This window comes from Schistocerca cancellata, chromosome 2 (assembly GCF_023864275.1).
Source record: "Schistocerca cancellata isolate TAMUIC-IGC-003103 chromosome 2, iqSchCanc2.1, whole genome shotgun sequence".
Taxonomy (NCBI): Eukaryota; Metazoa; Arthropoda; class Insecta; order Orthoptera; family Acrididae; genus Schistocerca; species Schistocerca cancellata.
The window spans coordinates 787803555-787822794 of NC_064627.1; the positions used below are offsets into that span (position 1 = coordinate 787803555).

Consider the following 19240-nt stretch of genomic DNA (forward strand, 5'->3'; position numbering starts at 1 on the left):
ATCTCCACTTTCAAAGGTCATAGAGCGTTGTATAAACATTCCATGCTTGAATAAGATGGCAATGCGTCCATCCGTAACTCATTTACAGTGAACCTGCAGATAATTTGGCCTCGCTCCCACTCCACCGTGTTGACAGTGCAAAGACTAACGACTGTTTGGTAGCCATCCCTCTGTTAGCCCGCTCACTACTGGCCCTTTGACCTTTTACTCTGGCTCGCTAACCACCTCATGTACACAGACCGATTTCTCTCCAGCTCATCCTTCCCTAATGATATATTTTTACCAATCAATTCCTACGCATTAATCAGTAATATAATTAGCAATTTACCATATAGAAAGTACACATAGAAAGATTTATCATCACTACAAATAGTGAAAAAATATACACATTTATGCATAGACAGTAATACTACAGCAGCAGTTATATTAATGACGTAGTGTGTTTATGTCGCAACTTGGCATCACCGAAATAAATACAAGGCGCATCTCAACCGTTCGGTGCATGGTGTCCAAACCGGAGAAAACAGACACAGGAACAAAATAATACTTCCACAATTAATTTTTCAGTCTGCATCAGAGAATGCGCTATTACGAAACTTCCCGGCAGGTCGAAACCGTGCACCGAGCGAGGTGGCGCAGTGGTTACCACACTGGACTCGCATTCGGGAGGACGACAGTTCAAACCCGCTTCCGGCCACCCTAATTTAGGTTTTCCGTTATTTCCCTAAATCGCTTTAGGCAAATGTCGGGATGATTCCTTTGAAAGGGCATTCACCCTATAGGACCGATGACCTCGCTGTTTGGTCCCCTCCCCAAGTCAACCAACTGAAGCTTTGCACAGGACGGGGACTTGAATCCGGAACCATGACTTCATGGGCAATGCTTTTCCTGACTGAGCTACCCAGGCCCAACTCACGAATTGTCCTCAGAGCTCCACTTTTGTCAGTATCTTTCTAGCCCTCCTAATTTCTCCTCAGCATGAAAAAAATGGAATTTCTTTCGCACTTTTAATGTTGACGCCCTTAGTTTTAATTTCACAGGCAGCTATTCTGACTTTTTTATAAGCTGCGTCTTTCCTTTAGACACTCAGTTCTTTTCGATATCTTCACGTTTTCTCTGCATCTATTTCGCATTAACTTTCCTGCACGTCATACTTATGTTCTACGTGACTTGTATTGCTGTGTGTCTGTATTTTACTGATTTTTAAATTTATCATTTCTTCTGCTACCCACGGTTTTCCGCCTTTAAATTCATGATACCTATATTTGTATCTCCAACTTCTGTGATTGTCCCTTTTTACGGATTTCAGTTACTCTTCAATTTAACTGAAACTGTGGTACACAGTATCGCGTTATCGACAGTCTGAAGAGCTTCAAATGCACTTTACCATTCCTCAGTACTCCAGTACTCTGATTTTCGAATCTATGTCTGACCATTATGTAAACCAGATTGAATCCGCCCGTACCCATGTAAAGTAACTGCCATTTCTTTAATCTCCTTGTCTTGTTATTCTCAAACTGTTTGCTGAAATTTGTTACAGAACTTAAGTAGCTTTTTTCATCTTTCATTTCTACCACCGAACACTTATTCTCCAGCAATTCTGTCTCATATCTCTTCTCCTGTTATATCGTCCAAACCCCCTACGATTATTAGATTTACGTCTCCCTCTATATATTGAGTTAACGTTCAGTGCCCTTATACACTCTGTCTTATAATCTCCTGCTTATGACGTCGGCATTTATACCTAGACTAGTGTTACTGATGTTAGTTTGTTCTCGATTCTGACAAGAATAACCCAATCACTCAACTGTTCACAGCAACTCACGCTATGCCCTAACTTCCGATTTATAACTGATCTTACTCCCATTATATAAATTCGTGCCTTATTTATTTCTTTACATTTTACTTCACAGTTCCTTAGTACGTCTATACTGATGCTCTGCATTTCCCTTTTCAGATGTTCTAGTGTCCTTACCATATTCAGACTGTGGCATTCTATCTCGTAGAATCCTACTTTTTCGTTGTTTCTTCAGTATGTTTCTCGTGGTTGTCCTTACCTTGGAACTAGCGCTCCAGATATCTGAATTTAGGACTATCCCGGAAACTTTTACCAATCGAGAGGTCATCACGACACTTTTTTTGCGTTGCAGGCCACATTTCCTTTAATACACATCATCTGTCTTTTATATACTCATGCCGAATATCATTACTGACTGTTCCGCACTCATCAGCTGTTTTCGCATCCCAAGGGCAAGAGAGTGCCCTGCATCTTTATCCGCTCGTCGGCTCTCTTCACAATGTCGTAGGCGCATTGAGGGTTATTTCTTACACGGGATGTCTTCGGTCACCTTTATCGAAGAATTTTATTCCATTCCAAACATTTTCTGGGAATGAAACCGGGGAGTAGGCAGCAGTCGAAAAGTTACACTTGTCTCTAAGCTCAGGTCGAATCAATAATCAGCACAAGTCCTAGAAATTCCCTTTTAGCGTGATAATTCTATGTATTTCAGACAATTTCAACTATGTAACGCGCACTGGTGGCCTATATCGTTGTCGTAAATACTGAGAAGATAGAAAAAAGAATACAAGTTACTAAATATTGTAATATCATCGCCATTAAGCATAGATTTCACTTTAGACCAATTCTCTAAACGCTGTGCGAGGCATTTAAATTTATCAGTAATGTAAGTGATATAGTGTCAGTTATGCATTTTCACCCTTTTCATCCTTCTCTTCTTCTCTAACCAACAAAAAGTGAAACTTCATAGAGATTTATTTATAGTAAAAGTCGGTGCGCCATAACTTTCAGGCCGGCCGGAGTGGCCGAGCGGTTAAAGGCGCTACAGTCTAGAACTGCACGGCCGCTACGGTCGCAGGTTCGAATCCTGCCTCGGGCATGGATGTGTGTGATGTCCTTAGGTTAGTTAGGTTTAAGTAGTTCTAAGTTCTAGGGGACTTACGACCACAGCAGTTGAGTCCCATGGTGCTCAGAGCCATTTGAACCATAACTTTCAGAAACATAAAAGAAATGAAATGACGCTACAAATTAATATTTGAATGAAATCAGTTGATTACATTTGAAAGTTTCGGTCGTCGACGTCTGAATATCCCTCAAGAGGTAGATAAGCAATAAAGGTGTTCACGGAGGAGAGAGGAACAACTGCACAAGGATGCTCTACTATAGAGGGCCAACAGAAAGACTCCAATACCAGTACGATCTCTGCAATGAAGCCGAAAAGAGACAGAATGCAAGACAGAGAGAATGCTTTTCTTTCCACAAACGTTTTTAGGCAGCTGTTGGAAAGAGAAGAGCAAAGGCAGTTGCAAGATACCACAGGCAGCTGTTACCCGACGGCTATTGGACATAGCGAATAGTGCCGGTTGCACTAGGCCATTACGATCGCAACTCTCAGTCCGTGCGTAGAACGGAACTGCGCAGTTTTTATTTTTCTGGTGCAGGTTCCTCGGATTACGTTCAACAATGCAGCTCTAGTGGTTCCTTCTCCGGAAAAGGAATGTAGGGAGCGTCACAAAAAACGGGATTTCTGGCTTCTGTAAAGACATAAATGTGATACTCAAGGCATTAAAGCAGGAGAGTCATTGCATAGCAGTAGGTGTGTACAACACAGCCGACCGCTGTGGCCGAGCGGTTCTAGGCGCTTCAGTCTGGAAGAAAGCGACCGCTACGGTCACAGGTTCGAATCCTGCCTCGGGCATGGATGTGTCTGATGTCCTTAGGTTAATTAGGTTTAAGTAGTTCTAAGTTCTAGGGGACTGATGACCTCAGAAGCTAAGTCCCATAGTGCTCAGAGCCATTTGATCCATTTTTGAACTTATTTTTTTATGGGGCCCACAGATATGATACATGTTGAGTAAGTCAGTGATAATACTGTTTATCAGGCGTACGGTAACACACAGGTGCATTACGTTGAACATTTTTGTCCGAGCCACTTTGACCCAAAATCAAACGGACACTACATCCAAACTCTCAGTTTCAGCAAGGACGTTTCGCATTATTTTAGTGGATGCACAGCATGTGCCATGACTATATATTCCCTCTGTCAACAGATGTGAAGCGGTTACAATGTGTTTCATGGACAATAAGGCCATCCCCCCTTGTAGTGGTCAGACGTGGTTGAGCGGATCCTTGACGACGAGTATGGCTGCTCTCACTTTCCCTTGCTGCCCACAGTCGGGTCACTGTTACATCCGAACGCCCTACAAATCTAGATAATGCACAGCTCGACCAACTGGCCAAATGGAGACAGACAATGAGGCGACTTTCAAGATCTGTCAGGTGTTTCAGACGGTTACGAGGCATTTGCGTGTCCTTCATAGAAATCACTCAGCATCTGACGGTATTCACGCCCGTTATACATACTACCAGTCGTGATAACAACACCAACACCTATGCATTCCGGTGGCCATGTACGTGCCACAAAGAATTACATTTCTAATGGTTTACATATACGCCGATGGTGTGTAGGTGTACGAAGTTACATTCATATCCGACCATGTGTTCTGGGTGCTACACTTCTTTATCAGGCAGTGTATATGATATGAATCACATGTGCCTACCCCAACACTGATCTTCACTGTGAGTTGTGCCACATCTTGACGCCTATTCTGCCTTATGCAACGCACTAACAGCTGAAATTCATTTTCTAGGATGATGGATGACGTGTTTTACTTGCTCCTCGCGCAATTTAGATAGCTATGAGCATGCGAAGAGCGTAGCCAGACCCAGGATGTGTGATGGTGCGCGGCGGGGAGGTGGAGGTAACTGGGGCAGGTTTCGCGGTGGAGGGCGAAATAGTTTCTAGATTTCAGGACAAATGATTCTGACTACATTTGCAGCCTGTACTAGTCAGTATGCAATACACGCGCCGCCTTTCTTCAGACTGATACCCAACTGATACACCGGTCTGTGTGGAAGGGAACGAATAGATTTCGGCTTGTGAAAATTATTTTTTTTTTCTAGGGGAGAAGGTGTAAGCTACCCCGTTGCCCACCACCTGAGAATGCGTGCGTCACGTACCACTCCGATTTCACAAAAGTAATTGCTAATCTCTCGGTCACTGCAATTAGTTTTTATCACTCTCATTTTAAATAGGTACTTGAAAAATTGTTTGGAAATGGATTCAGTAAAACGTACTTTTTACAAAATGAACTTTTTATCGCCTATTGTGGATATTAATATGAGGTGTGGCTATCCTTCATCTTTATGACACCTTGAATTCTGCTGGGGATATTTTCAGTGATGTGTCTGTCTGTTGTAAGGGATCCATGCTTCCTTACTCAGAGATTAGCATATTTTACTGGTACAGGTCGAGGATAAGCGAAGAACCGATAGTCAAATGCCGAGTGCGCCCACCGAATGCTATTGTTGTAAATCAGTGACTCGCAGATGAGTCAGTAAAGATGTGTCGGCTGTAATGGTGCAGCCGGAGGAATCATATTGTACCGGCTGAGAGTGCGTCCCTGTCGCCCTGGGTTGACATCCAACAAACCGAATTATACTGGCTAGTGGCAAGTGTTTACCAAGAAATGATTATAAATATGGAATTCCAATATTAAGCGTTCACGTCTACCGCGCCTGCCAATGGATTGCAGTGAAAGGAAAGCACGTGCAGATTTTCACAACGTGTGACTATGTTTCAGCATATTTGACCTGTGTTGAGCTTAAACATGGCTAGAAATGTACAATGGTGGAAGTGAGTGCCTCCAATTGCGTTTAAAGTGAATATATAACCTTTACTTTTGCAAACGTTTCGCGACTTAATAAAAAGTCTCTGTCCTTGGAATACAGCGTAACTGAGCAGCGACAAACGACTGAAACAGCTCGCGAAGGGGTCAAACCGATTAGCAGTTATCCATTCGGTTAAAATCAGTAACAGTAAAGGTTAGGCTGTTACATTTTTAGAACACTAATAACACTATTAATTTAATCGTGGGTGTTTCACTGTGGAGGAATGGCATCCCATTCTCCCTCAAGAACCGATTTCAGAGAAGGCAGTGGCGCTTGGACGCTGGGATGACGAGCGAAGCTGACCTTCTAACTCACACCAAAGGTTTTCATAGAGAAGGCCAGTGCATTTCAGGATTGTTATTGTTCACAGGGTGTTGTCTCACAGATGCTGCCTTATGACTGCGTGTATTGTCATGGCGTAAAAACGGAACCTTTACAGGATCACTTATGTTGTCCGTCTCTGAAAAGCCTTTTCTTCAGGAACGAGTTCATGCATCAGCCTCAGGTTTATATCACACACGACGGTCCACGGTACCTTGGCGGTTTATGAAAGTTAAGATTCTAAGTTATGGAATCAAGAGATATGGCCATTTATGTCACATGTTTCGACAGTCGCAAAAAGACTAATCAAACCGTGTAGGAAACCATATTTCAATTCTTATAATACATTATAAAAATCAGCTACAATTTTTACTTTTGCACATACACCATCACCCTTAAACCATACAAAAATAGACTTGGTCTCATAAGCCTTACGAGCATTGTGAGTCCTTACATCCAAAGGCATACTAGAACTGAAATACGAGTAAATTGTTCCGATGTCCCTATTAAAAACATCTGACATCTGGATGTGCAATAGGCAGTGAAGTCCCGCTCGTTGAACCATTCAAGGCCGGGCTTACCTTTAACATTATCACAATTACGGCTGTTCTCCACCCACGACAATGTTGGGCAATATCATTCTTCGTGAACGTATAGTTCAAAACTCCTCCAACAAAAACAGAACGTTGTTTCCGCAACGGCAGCGTTACTAGAATAATGAAATTTGTCAGGTAGCAACGTTTCACAGTAAAGAAGGGAAAAAATCAGAAAATGGTTAATTTGGGATTATATTACACAAAAAATATATTTTTGTAGTTCCTTATCTAATTGTCTGACTGTCCGTCCGCTACGACCCCTTTTCCTCAGGAACCGGTAGACAAACGTGTATCGTGCCAGTATCGATATCGACAACAGGCAAAAATCGTCGAGATTCTCGACTTACAGGGTGGATGAACTATCTGTACACACAAGTAAAAAGTTTGTGTGCGATCCACGGTGAGCGAGTCCTTCTCGCACTTTACTGGATTTTTTACAACCACCCTCCTCATACTCGATGATCTCTGTGCACTAGTACGTGAGATTTACCTAGCCTTGTTTTAGCTGTAGCTATTCCTTTGGGATTCCACTTCATCATCGCATCACGAACAGTAGAACTGGGCAATTTTAGAAGGTCTGAAATGCCTGTGATGACGTCCAGCTAGATCACTGAGCCCTTCTGACCGACCAATTTTACCGTTACTGAGTCTCTTCGGACAACACAATACACTCTGCTTACTTTTATACTGGCTGGAGCGCCTCTCGTGTCATCCGGCGGTCAATTCCGCATTACAGAGGAGTGTCCGGATACTTTCGAACATATAGTGTACGAGGAGCGTTCAATACCTAATGAAGCACTTTTTTCTCGGGCAATTTCGGTTGAAAAAATGCATAATTAGTTGCTGGACATCGTGGAACACCCTAGAGTTTCATGAAAGGCCGGTACGTGGCGGCGCTATACGTGGCCTTCAAAGTGGCGTCTGTAACGGAGAAGCATTCCAGGCAAAGAGCTGTCACTGAGTTTCTTTGGCGGAAAACCGGAGAATGGCAGACGTTCAGAGGCGCATGCAGAATGTACAGAGACGTGGTCGTGAACAAAAGCAGGCGAGTAGTTGGGAAAGGCGTCTGTCATCACCGCAACAAGGTCACGCAAACTAGTCCGATCACCTGCCACCTGCCTGCTGGCTGCTCACTCCCGGCTGTGACTCCTGCAATTTTGGAACTTGCGGACACTCTCATCTGGTCTTCGTTGATCCATTGTGGATCGTGGGAGGACGGCTGGCATGAACTTCTTGATGCAATAATTTACCAACAACCGTATGTACTGTAGAAATTTATTTTATTTTATAAACTTCTCTGTGGTACCAGTTTCGGCATTACATTGATGCCATCTTCAGGCCCCACTCGTCACAGACTGAGTCTGTTTCGCCTGGCCACCAAGAGCTGTTGCAGGACGATTTGATTCACGGATCCAGTTATATGGCTCCTTCCGTGTATAGCGATTTTACGACTATGACGAATCGGGCCTGAAGATGGCATCAATGTAATGCCGAAACTGGTAACACATAGAAGTTCATAAAATAAAATAAATTTCTACAATACGTACGGCTGTTGCTAAATTATTGCATCAAGAAAGACTCTCATCCGAGGTGTTCGACGGCTCACAGCCAAATACCTCGCTGCTCAACTGGACGTCTCGATTGTTATTGCAGGCACACTCCAACCACTTGAAGTATCAATCCCGCCTAACTGAAGGTTGAAACGGGCAAAGAAGGGCATCTGTCCCTAATTGATTGTCTTACGAGACTGATTGTGATAAGTTTTTGCTAAACATCGTCACAGGCGATGAAACATGGGTTCATCGTTTCTAACTGGAAACAAAACGATAATAAATGGAGCTGCACCACCCCACCTCTCCTCGAAAGAAAGCCGCACCCTCAGCCAGCAAAGTCATTGCGACGGCCTCCTGGGACTCTGAAGGAGTCACTTTGTTATGATAACGCCTCCCAGAAGTCTGCTGATCCGAAAGCAGCTCATAAAACTTCATTGGTCTGTTATTCCTCATTCACCCTACAGCCCAGACCTTTTAAGTTCTGACTTAGCCGGCTGCTGTGGCCGAGCGGTTCTAGGCGCTTCAGTCCAGAGCCGCGCTGCTGCTACGGTGGCAGGTTCGAATCCTGCCTCGGGCATGGATGTGTGTGATGTCCTTAGGTTAGTTAGGTTTAAGTAGTGCTAAGTTCTAGAGCGCTGATGACGTCAGATGCTAAGTTCCATAGAGCTTAGAGCTATTTGAACCTTTTGCCTTCCATCTGTTTGGCCCAATGAAGGATGCACTCTGCGAGAATCACTAAGTGGATGATGGAGCGGTTATTGATCCAGCAAGACCGACTCGCTCGTCGACCAACAGAGTGGTACCATGCTGGCGTACAGGCCCTCCCAGTAGGGTGGCAAACGGCCGTCGCATTGAAGCGAGATATTGTTGAAAAATAGGGTTTTTAGCCAAAAGAGTGAGGAATAATATGGTGTACTATAATCCTGAATAAAACCAACCTGAACCAGACAAAAATGTGTTGTATTGATATGTGGAATAATCGGGTCTACTGCCGGATGTTTATGTCGCTCTTGGACAATATTTCGACTACGTAACTCGTTGTCTTCTTCAGGTGCTACCTGAGAGTGCCGTATTGGAGGATCTTGTCGAGTATTTATGCCCAGAGGGCGCTGGGCGCTCTGTTTGCCGTCCGCGTCCGCTTGGCGCTGCTTGTAAGGTGTTGTCTCTTCTCCGGTGCTCCCTCGGAAGTCCGCGCCCGACTTGGTCGCCATCTGTGGCAGCTCTCTGAGGCCCGTCCTGTGTCGGGCGTTCTACTCGCGGTCCGCGCTCGCCTCGTGCTGCTCCTGAGGTTTTGGCCCTTTTCTGGTGCTCCCACGGACGTCCGCGCCCGGCTCGCCCACCATCTGTGGTACGGAGCGCCCGACGCGAGACGGGCCTCAGACGGCTGCCACAACTGTAGATGGTGGAGGGGCGGGTGCGGACGTCCATGGGAGCACCAGGGAAGGGCCAAAACCTCTGGAGCAGAACCAGGTGGGCGCCGACCGCGAACGGAACGCCTGACACAGGACGGGCCTCAGAGAGCTGCCACAGATGGCGACCAAGTCGGGCGCGGACTTCCGAGGGAGCACCGGAGAAGAGACAACACCTTACAAGCAGCGCCAGGCGGGCGCGGACGGCAAACAGAGCGCCCAGCGGCCTCTGGGCATAAATACTGGACAAGATCCTCCAATATGGCAGTCTCAGGTAGCACCTGAAGAAGGCAACGAGTTACGTAGCAGAAATATTGTGCCAGAGCGACACAAACATCCGGCAATAGATCCGATTATTCCACATCGCAGGGAAAGCCTGAAGAATTACATGTGTTGTATTACTTATTGAGCGCCCCTCGTATTTTATATAGCACAAGAGTGATGAGTCAGTGTCAGGAGGCGGTGTGGGGGTGGGGGCTGCGCACCTGTAGCGAGACGAGCACGGCTGAGATGAGCTGGTAGGCGCGCTCGCCCGGCTCGTGCGGCGCCGGCCGGAACGGCAGCAGCACGTGCTGCAGGCCGAACAGCGGCACCAAGATGGCGGCGGCGCGCACCGCCTTGCGCAGCCCCACTGGGGTAGGGTTGGCCGAGTGCGTGTGCAGCTTGGTGAGCAGCACGCGCACCACGTTCACCAGGAAGACGGCGCTCGCCACCAGAGACAGGCACACCGGCACCGTCAGCACCCACTGCGCCGTGCTGTCGTGCATCCAGCACCTGGGCACAAAACAGCTCTGTGAGCGCCGGGCGCGACACATCCACGCGGAAGACGGCGCTCGCCCTCAGCAGGTTGTGTGCTGACACCATCGGCACTCCCAGGCATCTAGCACCTTCGTACACGGACCATATGGTGTCAGTACACACGCACGCACCACACACACACACACACACACACACAGACACACACACACACATACACATACACACTATCTCTCTCTCTCTCTCTCACACACACACACACAGACAGGCAGACAAGCGCGCGGGCATCACATGCGTCAGCGAGAATGCGGCAGTCACTTCTCTCAGTTCCAAGTGAAACACTGTTTTGTAACACTATGGTAAATACAGGGTGTTTCAGAAGTGATGACCGAGTGAGGTGGCGCAGTGGTTAGCACATTGGACTCGCATTCGGGAGGACGACGGTTCAATCCCGTGTCCAGCCATCCTGACTTAGGTTTTCCGTGATTTCCCTAAATCACTGCAGGCAAATACCGGGTTGGTTCCTTTTAAAGGGCACGCCCCGGGGATTAGCCGAGCGGTCTACGGCGCTGCAGTCATGGACTGTGCGGCTGGTACCGGCGGAGGTTCGAGTCCTCCGTCGGGCATGGGTGTGTGTGTTTGTCCTTAGGATAATTTCGGTTAAGTAGTGTGTAATCTTAGGGACTGAGGACCTTAGCAGTTAAGTCCCATAAGTTTTCACACACATTTGAACAATTTGAAAGGACACGGCCGACTTCCTTTCCTAAACTGATGAGAGCGATGACCTCGCAGTTTGGTCTCTTCCCCCAAAACAACCCAACCCAGAAGTGATGGTCAATAATTCACACATGGAAAGTACATGCCAAAAGTATCTAAAAAGCTCCTATATATATATATATGGTCCACAATTCAACCGTTGACGAGATAAAACACATTTTCTGTTGTGGTTCATCGGTGTCTAGGAACATATGGCGTTGAACTTGGTGCTCGAAATGTTGTCCTTGTGTCTTCATGCAACACTGAACTCGTCTTTGAAATGAGTTGCGAATCCTCTCATGCAGGCCTGGGGAATTCTGTAATCACTAGGGCCGGCCGGTGTGGCCAAGCGGTTCTAGGCACTTCAGTCTGGAACCGCGTGACCGCTACGGTCGCAGGTTCAAATCCTGCCTCGAGAATGGATGTGTGTGATGTCCTTAGGTTAGTTAGGTTTAAGTAGCTCTAAGTTCTAGGGGACTGATGACCTCTGCAGTTAAGTCGATTCCAAACTATGAGATACCAACGTAAATACCGCATCCAGCGGCGTTTACAGTTGGTTCCCAACTCCAATTAATGCGATACCTCGGCAACTGTTTGATTCGTGGACCCATGTTTGTTGGAGCTTTTTAAGCTACCTTTGGCCTGTACTTTACACGTGTGAATTCATGACCACCACTTCTGAAACACCCTGTATACTGATACACAACAATAAGAGAGACATCATACCCACAATATCTAGCTCTCTATTGTTTTGCAAAATTATAACAATGAGTCTTCATGACAAAAACCTCTTTTGAGTATACTGATCCTCAAGCTTGAACAGCAACTGCTAGACAACAGCGGTGTCGCAACACCCATCTTGACATTATTGTAGGTGCCCTCGGCCAGAGCGAGTTCAGCTCATCCAGGAGAGAAGTAAAAGCTCTCGGCTCGCGTCAAGCCTTTCTGAAATAATTTGTATTTGACGGAGTATTCCATTAGTTGTTCACTGTGTCATCTATGATGTGAAAAAGTTCACTATATAAGATTAAGCCCACTGCGATATGGCCGGCAGCTGTGAGACCAGGTATTGGAGACGCCACCCGGAGGGAAAGGTAAAGACCGAACTGTTAGCCGAGCGGGGTAGCCACACTGTCTGCGGCGTCTTGTCACGGTCCGCACGGCTCCCCCCCTCGGAGGTTCGAGTCCTCCCTCGGGCATGGGTGTGTGTGTTGTCCTTAGCGTTAGTTGAAGTTAGATTAAGTGGTGTGTAAGCGGGAATGTCTGCAGGTAAGGGAAGAAAGGACGTCCAGATATTCTCCATAATGGAACGTCGACTGCCTTGCTAAGAGGAGCATTACCGAAGGACATTTCTGCCCAACACCAGCCCCTTATATGGATTTGAACTCAATTGTATAGAAAGCTGGTTATCAAGATTGGAACTGTGAATGGCATGCATCCCAGCACAATAAGGGCGACAACCTGGCTGCCATATAACGGTAGTCTCTTCTCGGATATGGTTCACCTCGCTGAAGCTTAGTAGACTTCACGTAACTTCTCTCATCTACATGACACTTGGACATAGGTGTTAACCCAGCCACCTGCACCAGGTGAAAATAATCGCTTCTGGACACTGATCAGGACACAATGGTAGTGGCAGGTGTGAATCACGTAATAGTGGCGAGAGTAGGGGGACAAGGGGGGTGTCACCCCAAGTACTGTTATTTAAGATGGCCTACTTCGATTCTGCTAAATAATTAATAGGTTTCTGGAACCTATCTCCTGGTTGAAAATGGAATTCTGTAATCATTACCAGTAACTGATAGTTTAGCTCACCTCTAGTTTTAGGCCATTCAAGGCTATTTGAATAAATAAATAAACGCAACAGCTGCCGGGACTACATTTATTGATCTCCTGTTGGCACTAGAGATGGGCAAAACTGTTCTTTTCAGAGATTGGATCAGAACTGTTCACTCCCTGAAATGAATTAGCTCTTTTTCATGACTCACCACTCATTTACAATATAAAATAAATGGAAGGCACATTGCCCTTTAAACTTGGTTTATTCCAGTACTATACCTGTATTTTGATCTTATTTGATCTTATTTTGAAGTAACACAGATAATGAGTAAGAATTTTGTATTGTTTATTGAAATTTCCACGATATGACAAAGTTTTTGATTATTGATTTATTTTGCACTATCATGGTTTTTTGGGTGATCGGAAAATGTTGTAACTTGAGATTTACATTAACAATATATTTGGCTATAACATATTAAAATTTCATTAACCTCATACAAATACATCGCAAGCCATATATTTTTAAAGTGAACGTTTCCTTTCGAAGACGCCTAAAATCGCAAAATCCGTACCAGAATAAGAAAAAAATATATAAATTTGACTGTAAAACGAAAGTGCTGCATATAGCCTTATGCAGAATAAAACAAGGAAAATATTGGTGTATCACATTTTGCGATACGTTTATCGGTTCGCTCGTAATTAAAGCGTAAATTCGAGTGTCTGTAATAAAAATCCTATAGTAAGAGGAGTCATCAGGAACCTAAACTAATCAGTTTAAACAAATAAAAATAAAATAAAAACAATTGATGTATACATAACATAATAATGTAATATACATAGCGGCATTACTACGAAGAACAATATCCAGTGGGGACGAACTCCGATGCAGAGGCGCTGAGTCGAGCAGGTCGAGCCGCGAGCTGTATTACTGCGTGAGCTGAGACCGCAGAGACCACAGTGACACCTGAGTCGCTTTGCTCGACGCTCTGGCTAGAGTCGAGACGGTGGGGCGAGCGTTGAGCGGGCGAGTTCCGAGGGAGGGGGTAGCGGTGAACTCACCCGCTCCGAGACAAATAGTTCGTTCCCTTGCGAGCGGGTTTTTGCAAGTAGTTCCTATGTTATCCGCTAGGTGGCTCTCTGTCCTGTTGCTCGCATCAACTGCCCAGAGGGCAGGACGTGCGACTGAAACGATCGCCGACAGAGTGCGATGCGAAGTTACGCCGCGCCAGACACTGCGCGAGACGCACAGAGACGCCACAGCATATGTGAAACACAAAATCCAATGGGGCACTGCACAATGCAGGCAGCCAAGGTAGAAGCAGGGCAGAGGCCGGCGCTGGCTGTGTTATGTGGCGTGCACTGTGCTGTGACCAGCAGAGGCGCTGCTGATATGCTCCGTCTCTCTCTCTCTCTCTCTCTCTCTCTCTCTCTCTCTCTCTGCCGTGGGAAACGTTTGGAGCTACCGTTCTTTTTTTCTGAATCACTGATAGTTCACTCCTTTGAAAGATTGAACTCTATGAATTAGTTCAAGAGCGGATCCCCCATCTCTAGTTGGCACCCAATTAGTTTCCTGACTATAAAGTCACATCCTTAGGTGCCAAACAACTGACCAAAATAAGATGTTCAAAATTGTTCAAATGGCTCTAAGCACTATGGGGCTGAACATCTGAGGTCATCAGTCTCCTAGACTTAGAACTAATTAAACCTAACTAACCTCAGGACATCACACACATCCATGCCCGAGGCAGGATTCGATCCTGCGACCGCAGCAGCAGCGCGGTTCCGGACTGAAGCGCCTAGAACCGCTCGGCCACAGCGGCGGGCTAAATAAGATGTAAAAAACCTTTTGTTAACCTACGCTGGCTAAACTATATGACAAAATTTTAATTGCATTATAAATAACAAAAGAAAGATCCTGGACCTTTACAGACGTGGAAGCCGTCTCTCAACAAAACATAGATGTCTCCTATATTCATGATGATCGTAGCGTAAAACAATGGACTTCATGTGAGATGAAACTTAGAAGAAACAGGAATGCTCATAATCAATCCCGTTATAAAACAATCTGGATAAAGCATAATGATACCCAAGGGAAATTGAGAACCCATTCTAAGAAACCCTAGAAATAAATAGTGCTTACATAATGAGAACTGCGTGTGTCCTCACAGCTGATAGCGTAAGCAGTATTTATTACTGAAAGCTCTTATAGTGGATTCTCAATTTCCCTTCGGTATCATTATGTACCAATGGGATTCTTTTACAAGTGGACTGGATTCTGAGCATCCCTGTTTCTTCTAGGTTACATCTTGTATGTAATTCACTGTCAAGTTTCCTTAACGGTTGCATTTTTACACTGTGATCAAATGGTTCAAATGGCTCTGAGCATTATGGGACTCAACTTTTAACGTCATCAGTCCCCTAGAACTCAGAACTACTTAAACCTAACTAACCTATGGACATCAGACACATACATGCCCGAGGCAGAATTCGAACCTGCTACCGTAGGGGTCGCGCGGTTCCAGACTGTAGCGCCTACAACCGCTCGGCCACCCCGGCCGGCACGCTGTGGTCAGCCTGATCATAGGGGACATCTATGTTTTCTTGAGGAACGGCTTCCATGGCTTAAAAGTTTCGTGCTCTTTCTTTTGTTATTGATAGTGTAGTTAAAATTTTATCGTATAGTTTAGCATAAGTAAGTTAACAAAAGATTTTTTGCGTCTTCTTTAGGTCACTTATTTGGCATCTGAGGATGTGACTTCACAGTCAGAAACTAGTTGTGACCAATAGGAGATCAATAAATCTTCTGAATGCAGCTGTTGCAGTTATATATTTATTCAAATGGGTTTCTGCAGCTTCTGGACAGTGGCTCCATCTGAACAACCATCTAGTGTCCTAGTGTGGAATCAACTTGCCTATTAGCATTCGGGAAAAGAGCTGATCTGTCACGTACGCACTGAAGTTACTTATCTTCGAGTAGTTCTGTTTTGATTTTTGGACAACATGGTTGTGGGGAGAAGCAGCGATTAGTATGGTCAATCAATAATTCAAGAACAGTCTTAATCGCATTTATTATTGTTATAATACCGCCGACCGGTTTCAACCCGACGTAGAGGTCATCTTCTGGGCGTTTACACCATTGGTCGACTGCTGGTGGTGTCACTCCTGTTTACATAACGGCAGGAAACTATAGAGCCCTACGTCGGGTAAAAACTGGTTGGCTGTATTATAACAATAATAAATGCGATTAAGACTGTTCCTGAATTATCGAGTTCTGTTTTGCTTTTGTATTGCGCCACATTGCTGTTACTCACTGCAGCACGTCAGCAGGCCGCGACATGCGGACCCCCACGTAGAGAGCGGCGATGGGCAGCGGCAGTCCCCAGCCCACGAGCAGGAACCAGCGCATCGCCGACTCGTCCTTGACAAAGACGACGACCAGCGCCAGGTGCAGGTGGAGGCCCTCGCAGAACATCCACAGGTAGTTGGCCAGCATCAGGTACTGCAGCGCCACGTGCAGCGCCTGGCACGCCACCTGTGAACCGCGTAACCAGGTTCCCAACAGTCAGTTCATGGTGACAGTGATGCCCAGCGTCAGGTACAGAGGAGGGACTTGTCAGGGGTAGCTGAGCAGGGCACCACACTGTCGATGACTAACGGAGATTAGATAGTATGAAGTGTCTCCGCTAATATATGATTGCCTAATAATTTTTTGAGTAATATAAGAAGCGATTAAAAAGTTTCTGTGTGAAGGCCGTACACCCCAGAATAGGTGCGCCAATTAGGCAAAATCGCCATGAGCATTTAGACAATCATGCCACTGTCTCACCAAGTTGGTGTGTCCTGCTGAGGGCAGAAGTCTGTAACTACCTGCTGAATATCCTAGACTGACTGGAATCGTCGACCCTTGAAGGCCTGTTTTAAGGGACCAAAGACGTCAAAATTGCTTAAGGAGAGACCAGGATCAGAGGGTGGTAACAGACAGTCTGAAAACTTGTAAGGGTATTACAGGGTTGAGAGAGGACGAGTCACTTTCTCACTAATATCCATATTCAAGGGTACAATTTAATGTTAACTTTTCACCCGAAACATCACGTCCGTGAGGCAACAGGAAGTTATCAGCTTGAGCAGGCATTGATAGGAGCGTGTACATTGTTAATGTACGCATGATCTTTATAGTGGCTCTCCTTCAAACAGAATTTTTCCAGAGTTGAGAACAAGCAGGAAGTTTAGTCATGTAACAGTGTAGGACTGGATTTCATATATATATATATATATATATATATATATATATATATATATATATATATATGTATAATGACTTTTGAACACTATTACGGTAAATACATTGTTTGATCTCTATCAAAATCTTTCATTTGCTAACTACGCCTATTCCTATCAGTAGTTGTGCCTTCAGTAGTTAGAATTTTTCATTTAGCTGGCAGTGTTGGCGCTCGCTGTATTGCAGTAGTTCGAGTAACGAAGATTTTTTTGAGGTAAGTGATTCATGAAAGGTATTGGAAGTCAGTTACGTTCAGTTTTGCTCAGCTTTTTGAAAATCAAATAACGTAAGAGGTTTATCAGCACAGTCATTTATAATTTTTCTAAGGGGACGTTGCAACAGTAAACCTTATAGTGGACGTTTGGGGCCTGTAAGCTGTGTGCAGCTGTTAGGGAAAGGAACATCTCGAAGCACTTCCCGGGGACAGAATGCTGGGCCCAAGACTTTTTCGCACCTGTGTGCAGACAATGCGTTTAATTGAAAAGACAGAAAAACGCCTACCTAGACCTACCTGTTAGGTGCCTCTTGCCACAGCACGGGCCGGGCACATCAGAGAAATGTAGGTCAGCTGGCCAATGACCTTTGTGAAGAGGCATGACGGACATAAAAATTCGGGAGTTTGCATGTTCTCTGTAGATTAGACTAGACGCTATCGAAGGAGCCGTCAGGTGGTGTCTTCCTTCAGCTTACAGCGTTTTTTGGATAGTCTCAGGACTTAAAACCATTTTAGAAGTAATGCAACAATAATGGCCGTTCAGAAATGATCTATGTTGTGACACAGAAGCACTTTTCTTATTTTAGGTGGGGCCCCTGGTCCGACATGTGGTAATGTTTGGTCCATATAGATAATAATCTCAATGTTAAATGTCTCGTTCACTTTAGAGCTGTACAGAAACTCAAAACACACTGCCTAAAGTGGCTGTGGGAAAAAAGCAAGTTGGGAGCACAACATCTCCTCCTCTCTGCACGAGAATTTCGGAGTCAGGGATTGGCTGTATCTCCTGAAAAGAAAGGAATATTGTAAAATTTAATTAGGACTGGCCAATGAGTAGTGCAGACAAGTTAGAGGGAGCTTAATGCGTCTTGTCACTGGCACGAAACCCTTGTGGGGGGCAGTTGTGGGAGTGATTTTGTGGAGTTTACCAAGGTTTGATGGAAAGTGAGGGGACAGGAAACTTGGTCCTCCAATTCCTGCTCCAGTCTGCAGCGGATCCTCCAATTCAGACACTGATCTGGAGCGGACCTGGTCTTAACGTTTGTTATGAGCACTTGGGGCACTAGTTCTGAGCATAACATCGCACTGGCACTGGTCTTGACTGGGGGGCCTGTGGTGAAGACTTAGCTGTACAGTTTAATTCAGTCATTCCAGACAAGTCAGTGTGCTGAGGGAAATGTTATTCGTGACAGGTTTGCCGCCTTGACGTTTGATCTCCTTGTGGACACTGGTGTTTATGTGAGTCAAATGGGACCATGGGATGGCCAGTGTATGGGAGTGTCACACAATGGGATCTGTTGAGATTTCAGGGCTCCATTTGACAGTAATTGCGATCCGCGACTCTGTGTATTTCGAGCTCGCAATAGGGAATTACAGGTACCGCATATCGCTGCTCTGCAGAAACTCGAACCATGACTGTCACCTGAGACAGCGCGACACACTGAGAATAGGGCAATTGTATTGATATTCCGGCTTGTTAGGGCAAACTGGATCACAATCTCACCACTTATTCTCAATTGAAGCAGCGTAGTATAGCTTCTGTGTAGAATAAATCTATCAAATTCTATTGAGGGTTAGATAATGGATGGCGTTAGCGATATTTTAAGTCAGAGTAAATAGTTCAGTCAGACAAACTTTAGTCTTTGCCAACCAGCCGCCATTCAGGGAGTGCTTGTTGCATATTTGTACTGCTATCAGTTCCTACTTTATTGCGTCATCACACTTAACATGTATTTTTTGCCCCTGTTTTATAATCAATAAACTTGCTTCATAACTTCTATAAAAGATAAATTCCATGTTGATATATTAATCACCCATCAACAATTGA

At 45.2% G+C, this 19240-nt stretch overlaps 1 protein-coding gene across 1 annotated transcript in view; it reads right to left on the bottom strand.

Moving 5' to 3' along the window:
- LOC126158731 (calcitonin gene-related peptide type 1 receptor-like) overlaps nt 1-17266 on the bottom strand; it is a gene marked incomplete at its 5' end in the record, with an annotated part of 29147 nt that extends 11881 nt beyond the window's left edge. The window contains 3 exons of the mRNA XM_049916464.1: nt 10114-10402; nt 16231-16480; nt 17236-17266. Of these exons, the coding sequence (XP_049772421.1) occupies nt 10114-10402; nt 16231-16480; nt 17236-17266 (570 nt within the window). The remainder of the gene's footprint in view (nt 1-10113; nt 10403-16230; nt 16481-17235) is intronic.
- Between the last annotated feature and the right edge of the window lie 1974 nt (nt 17267-19240).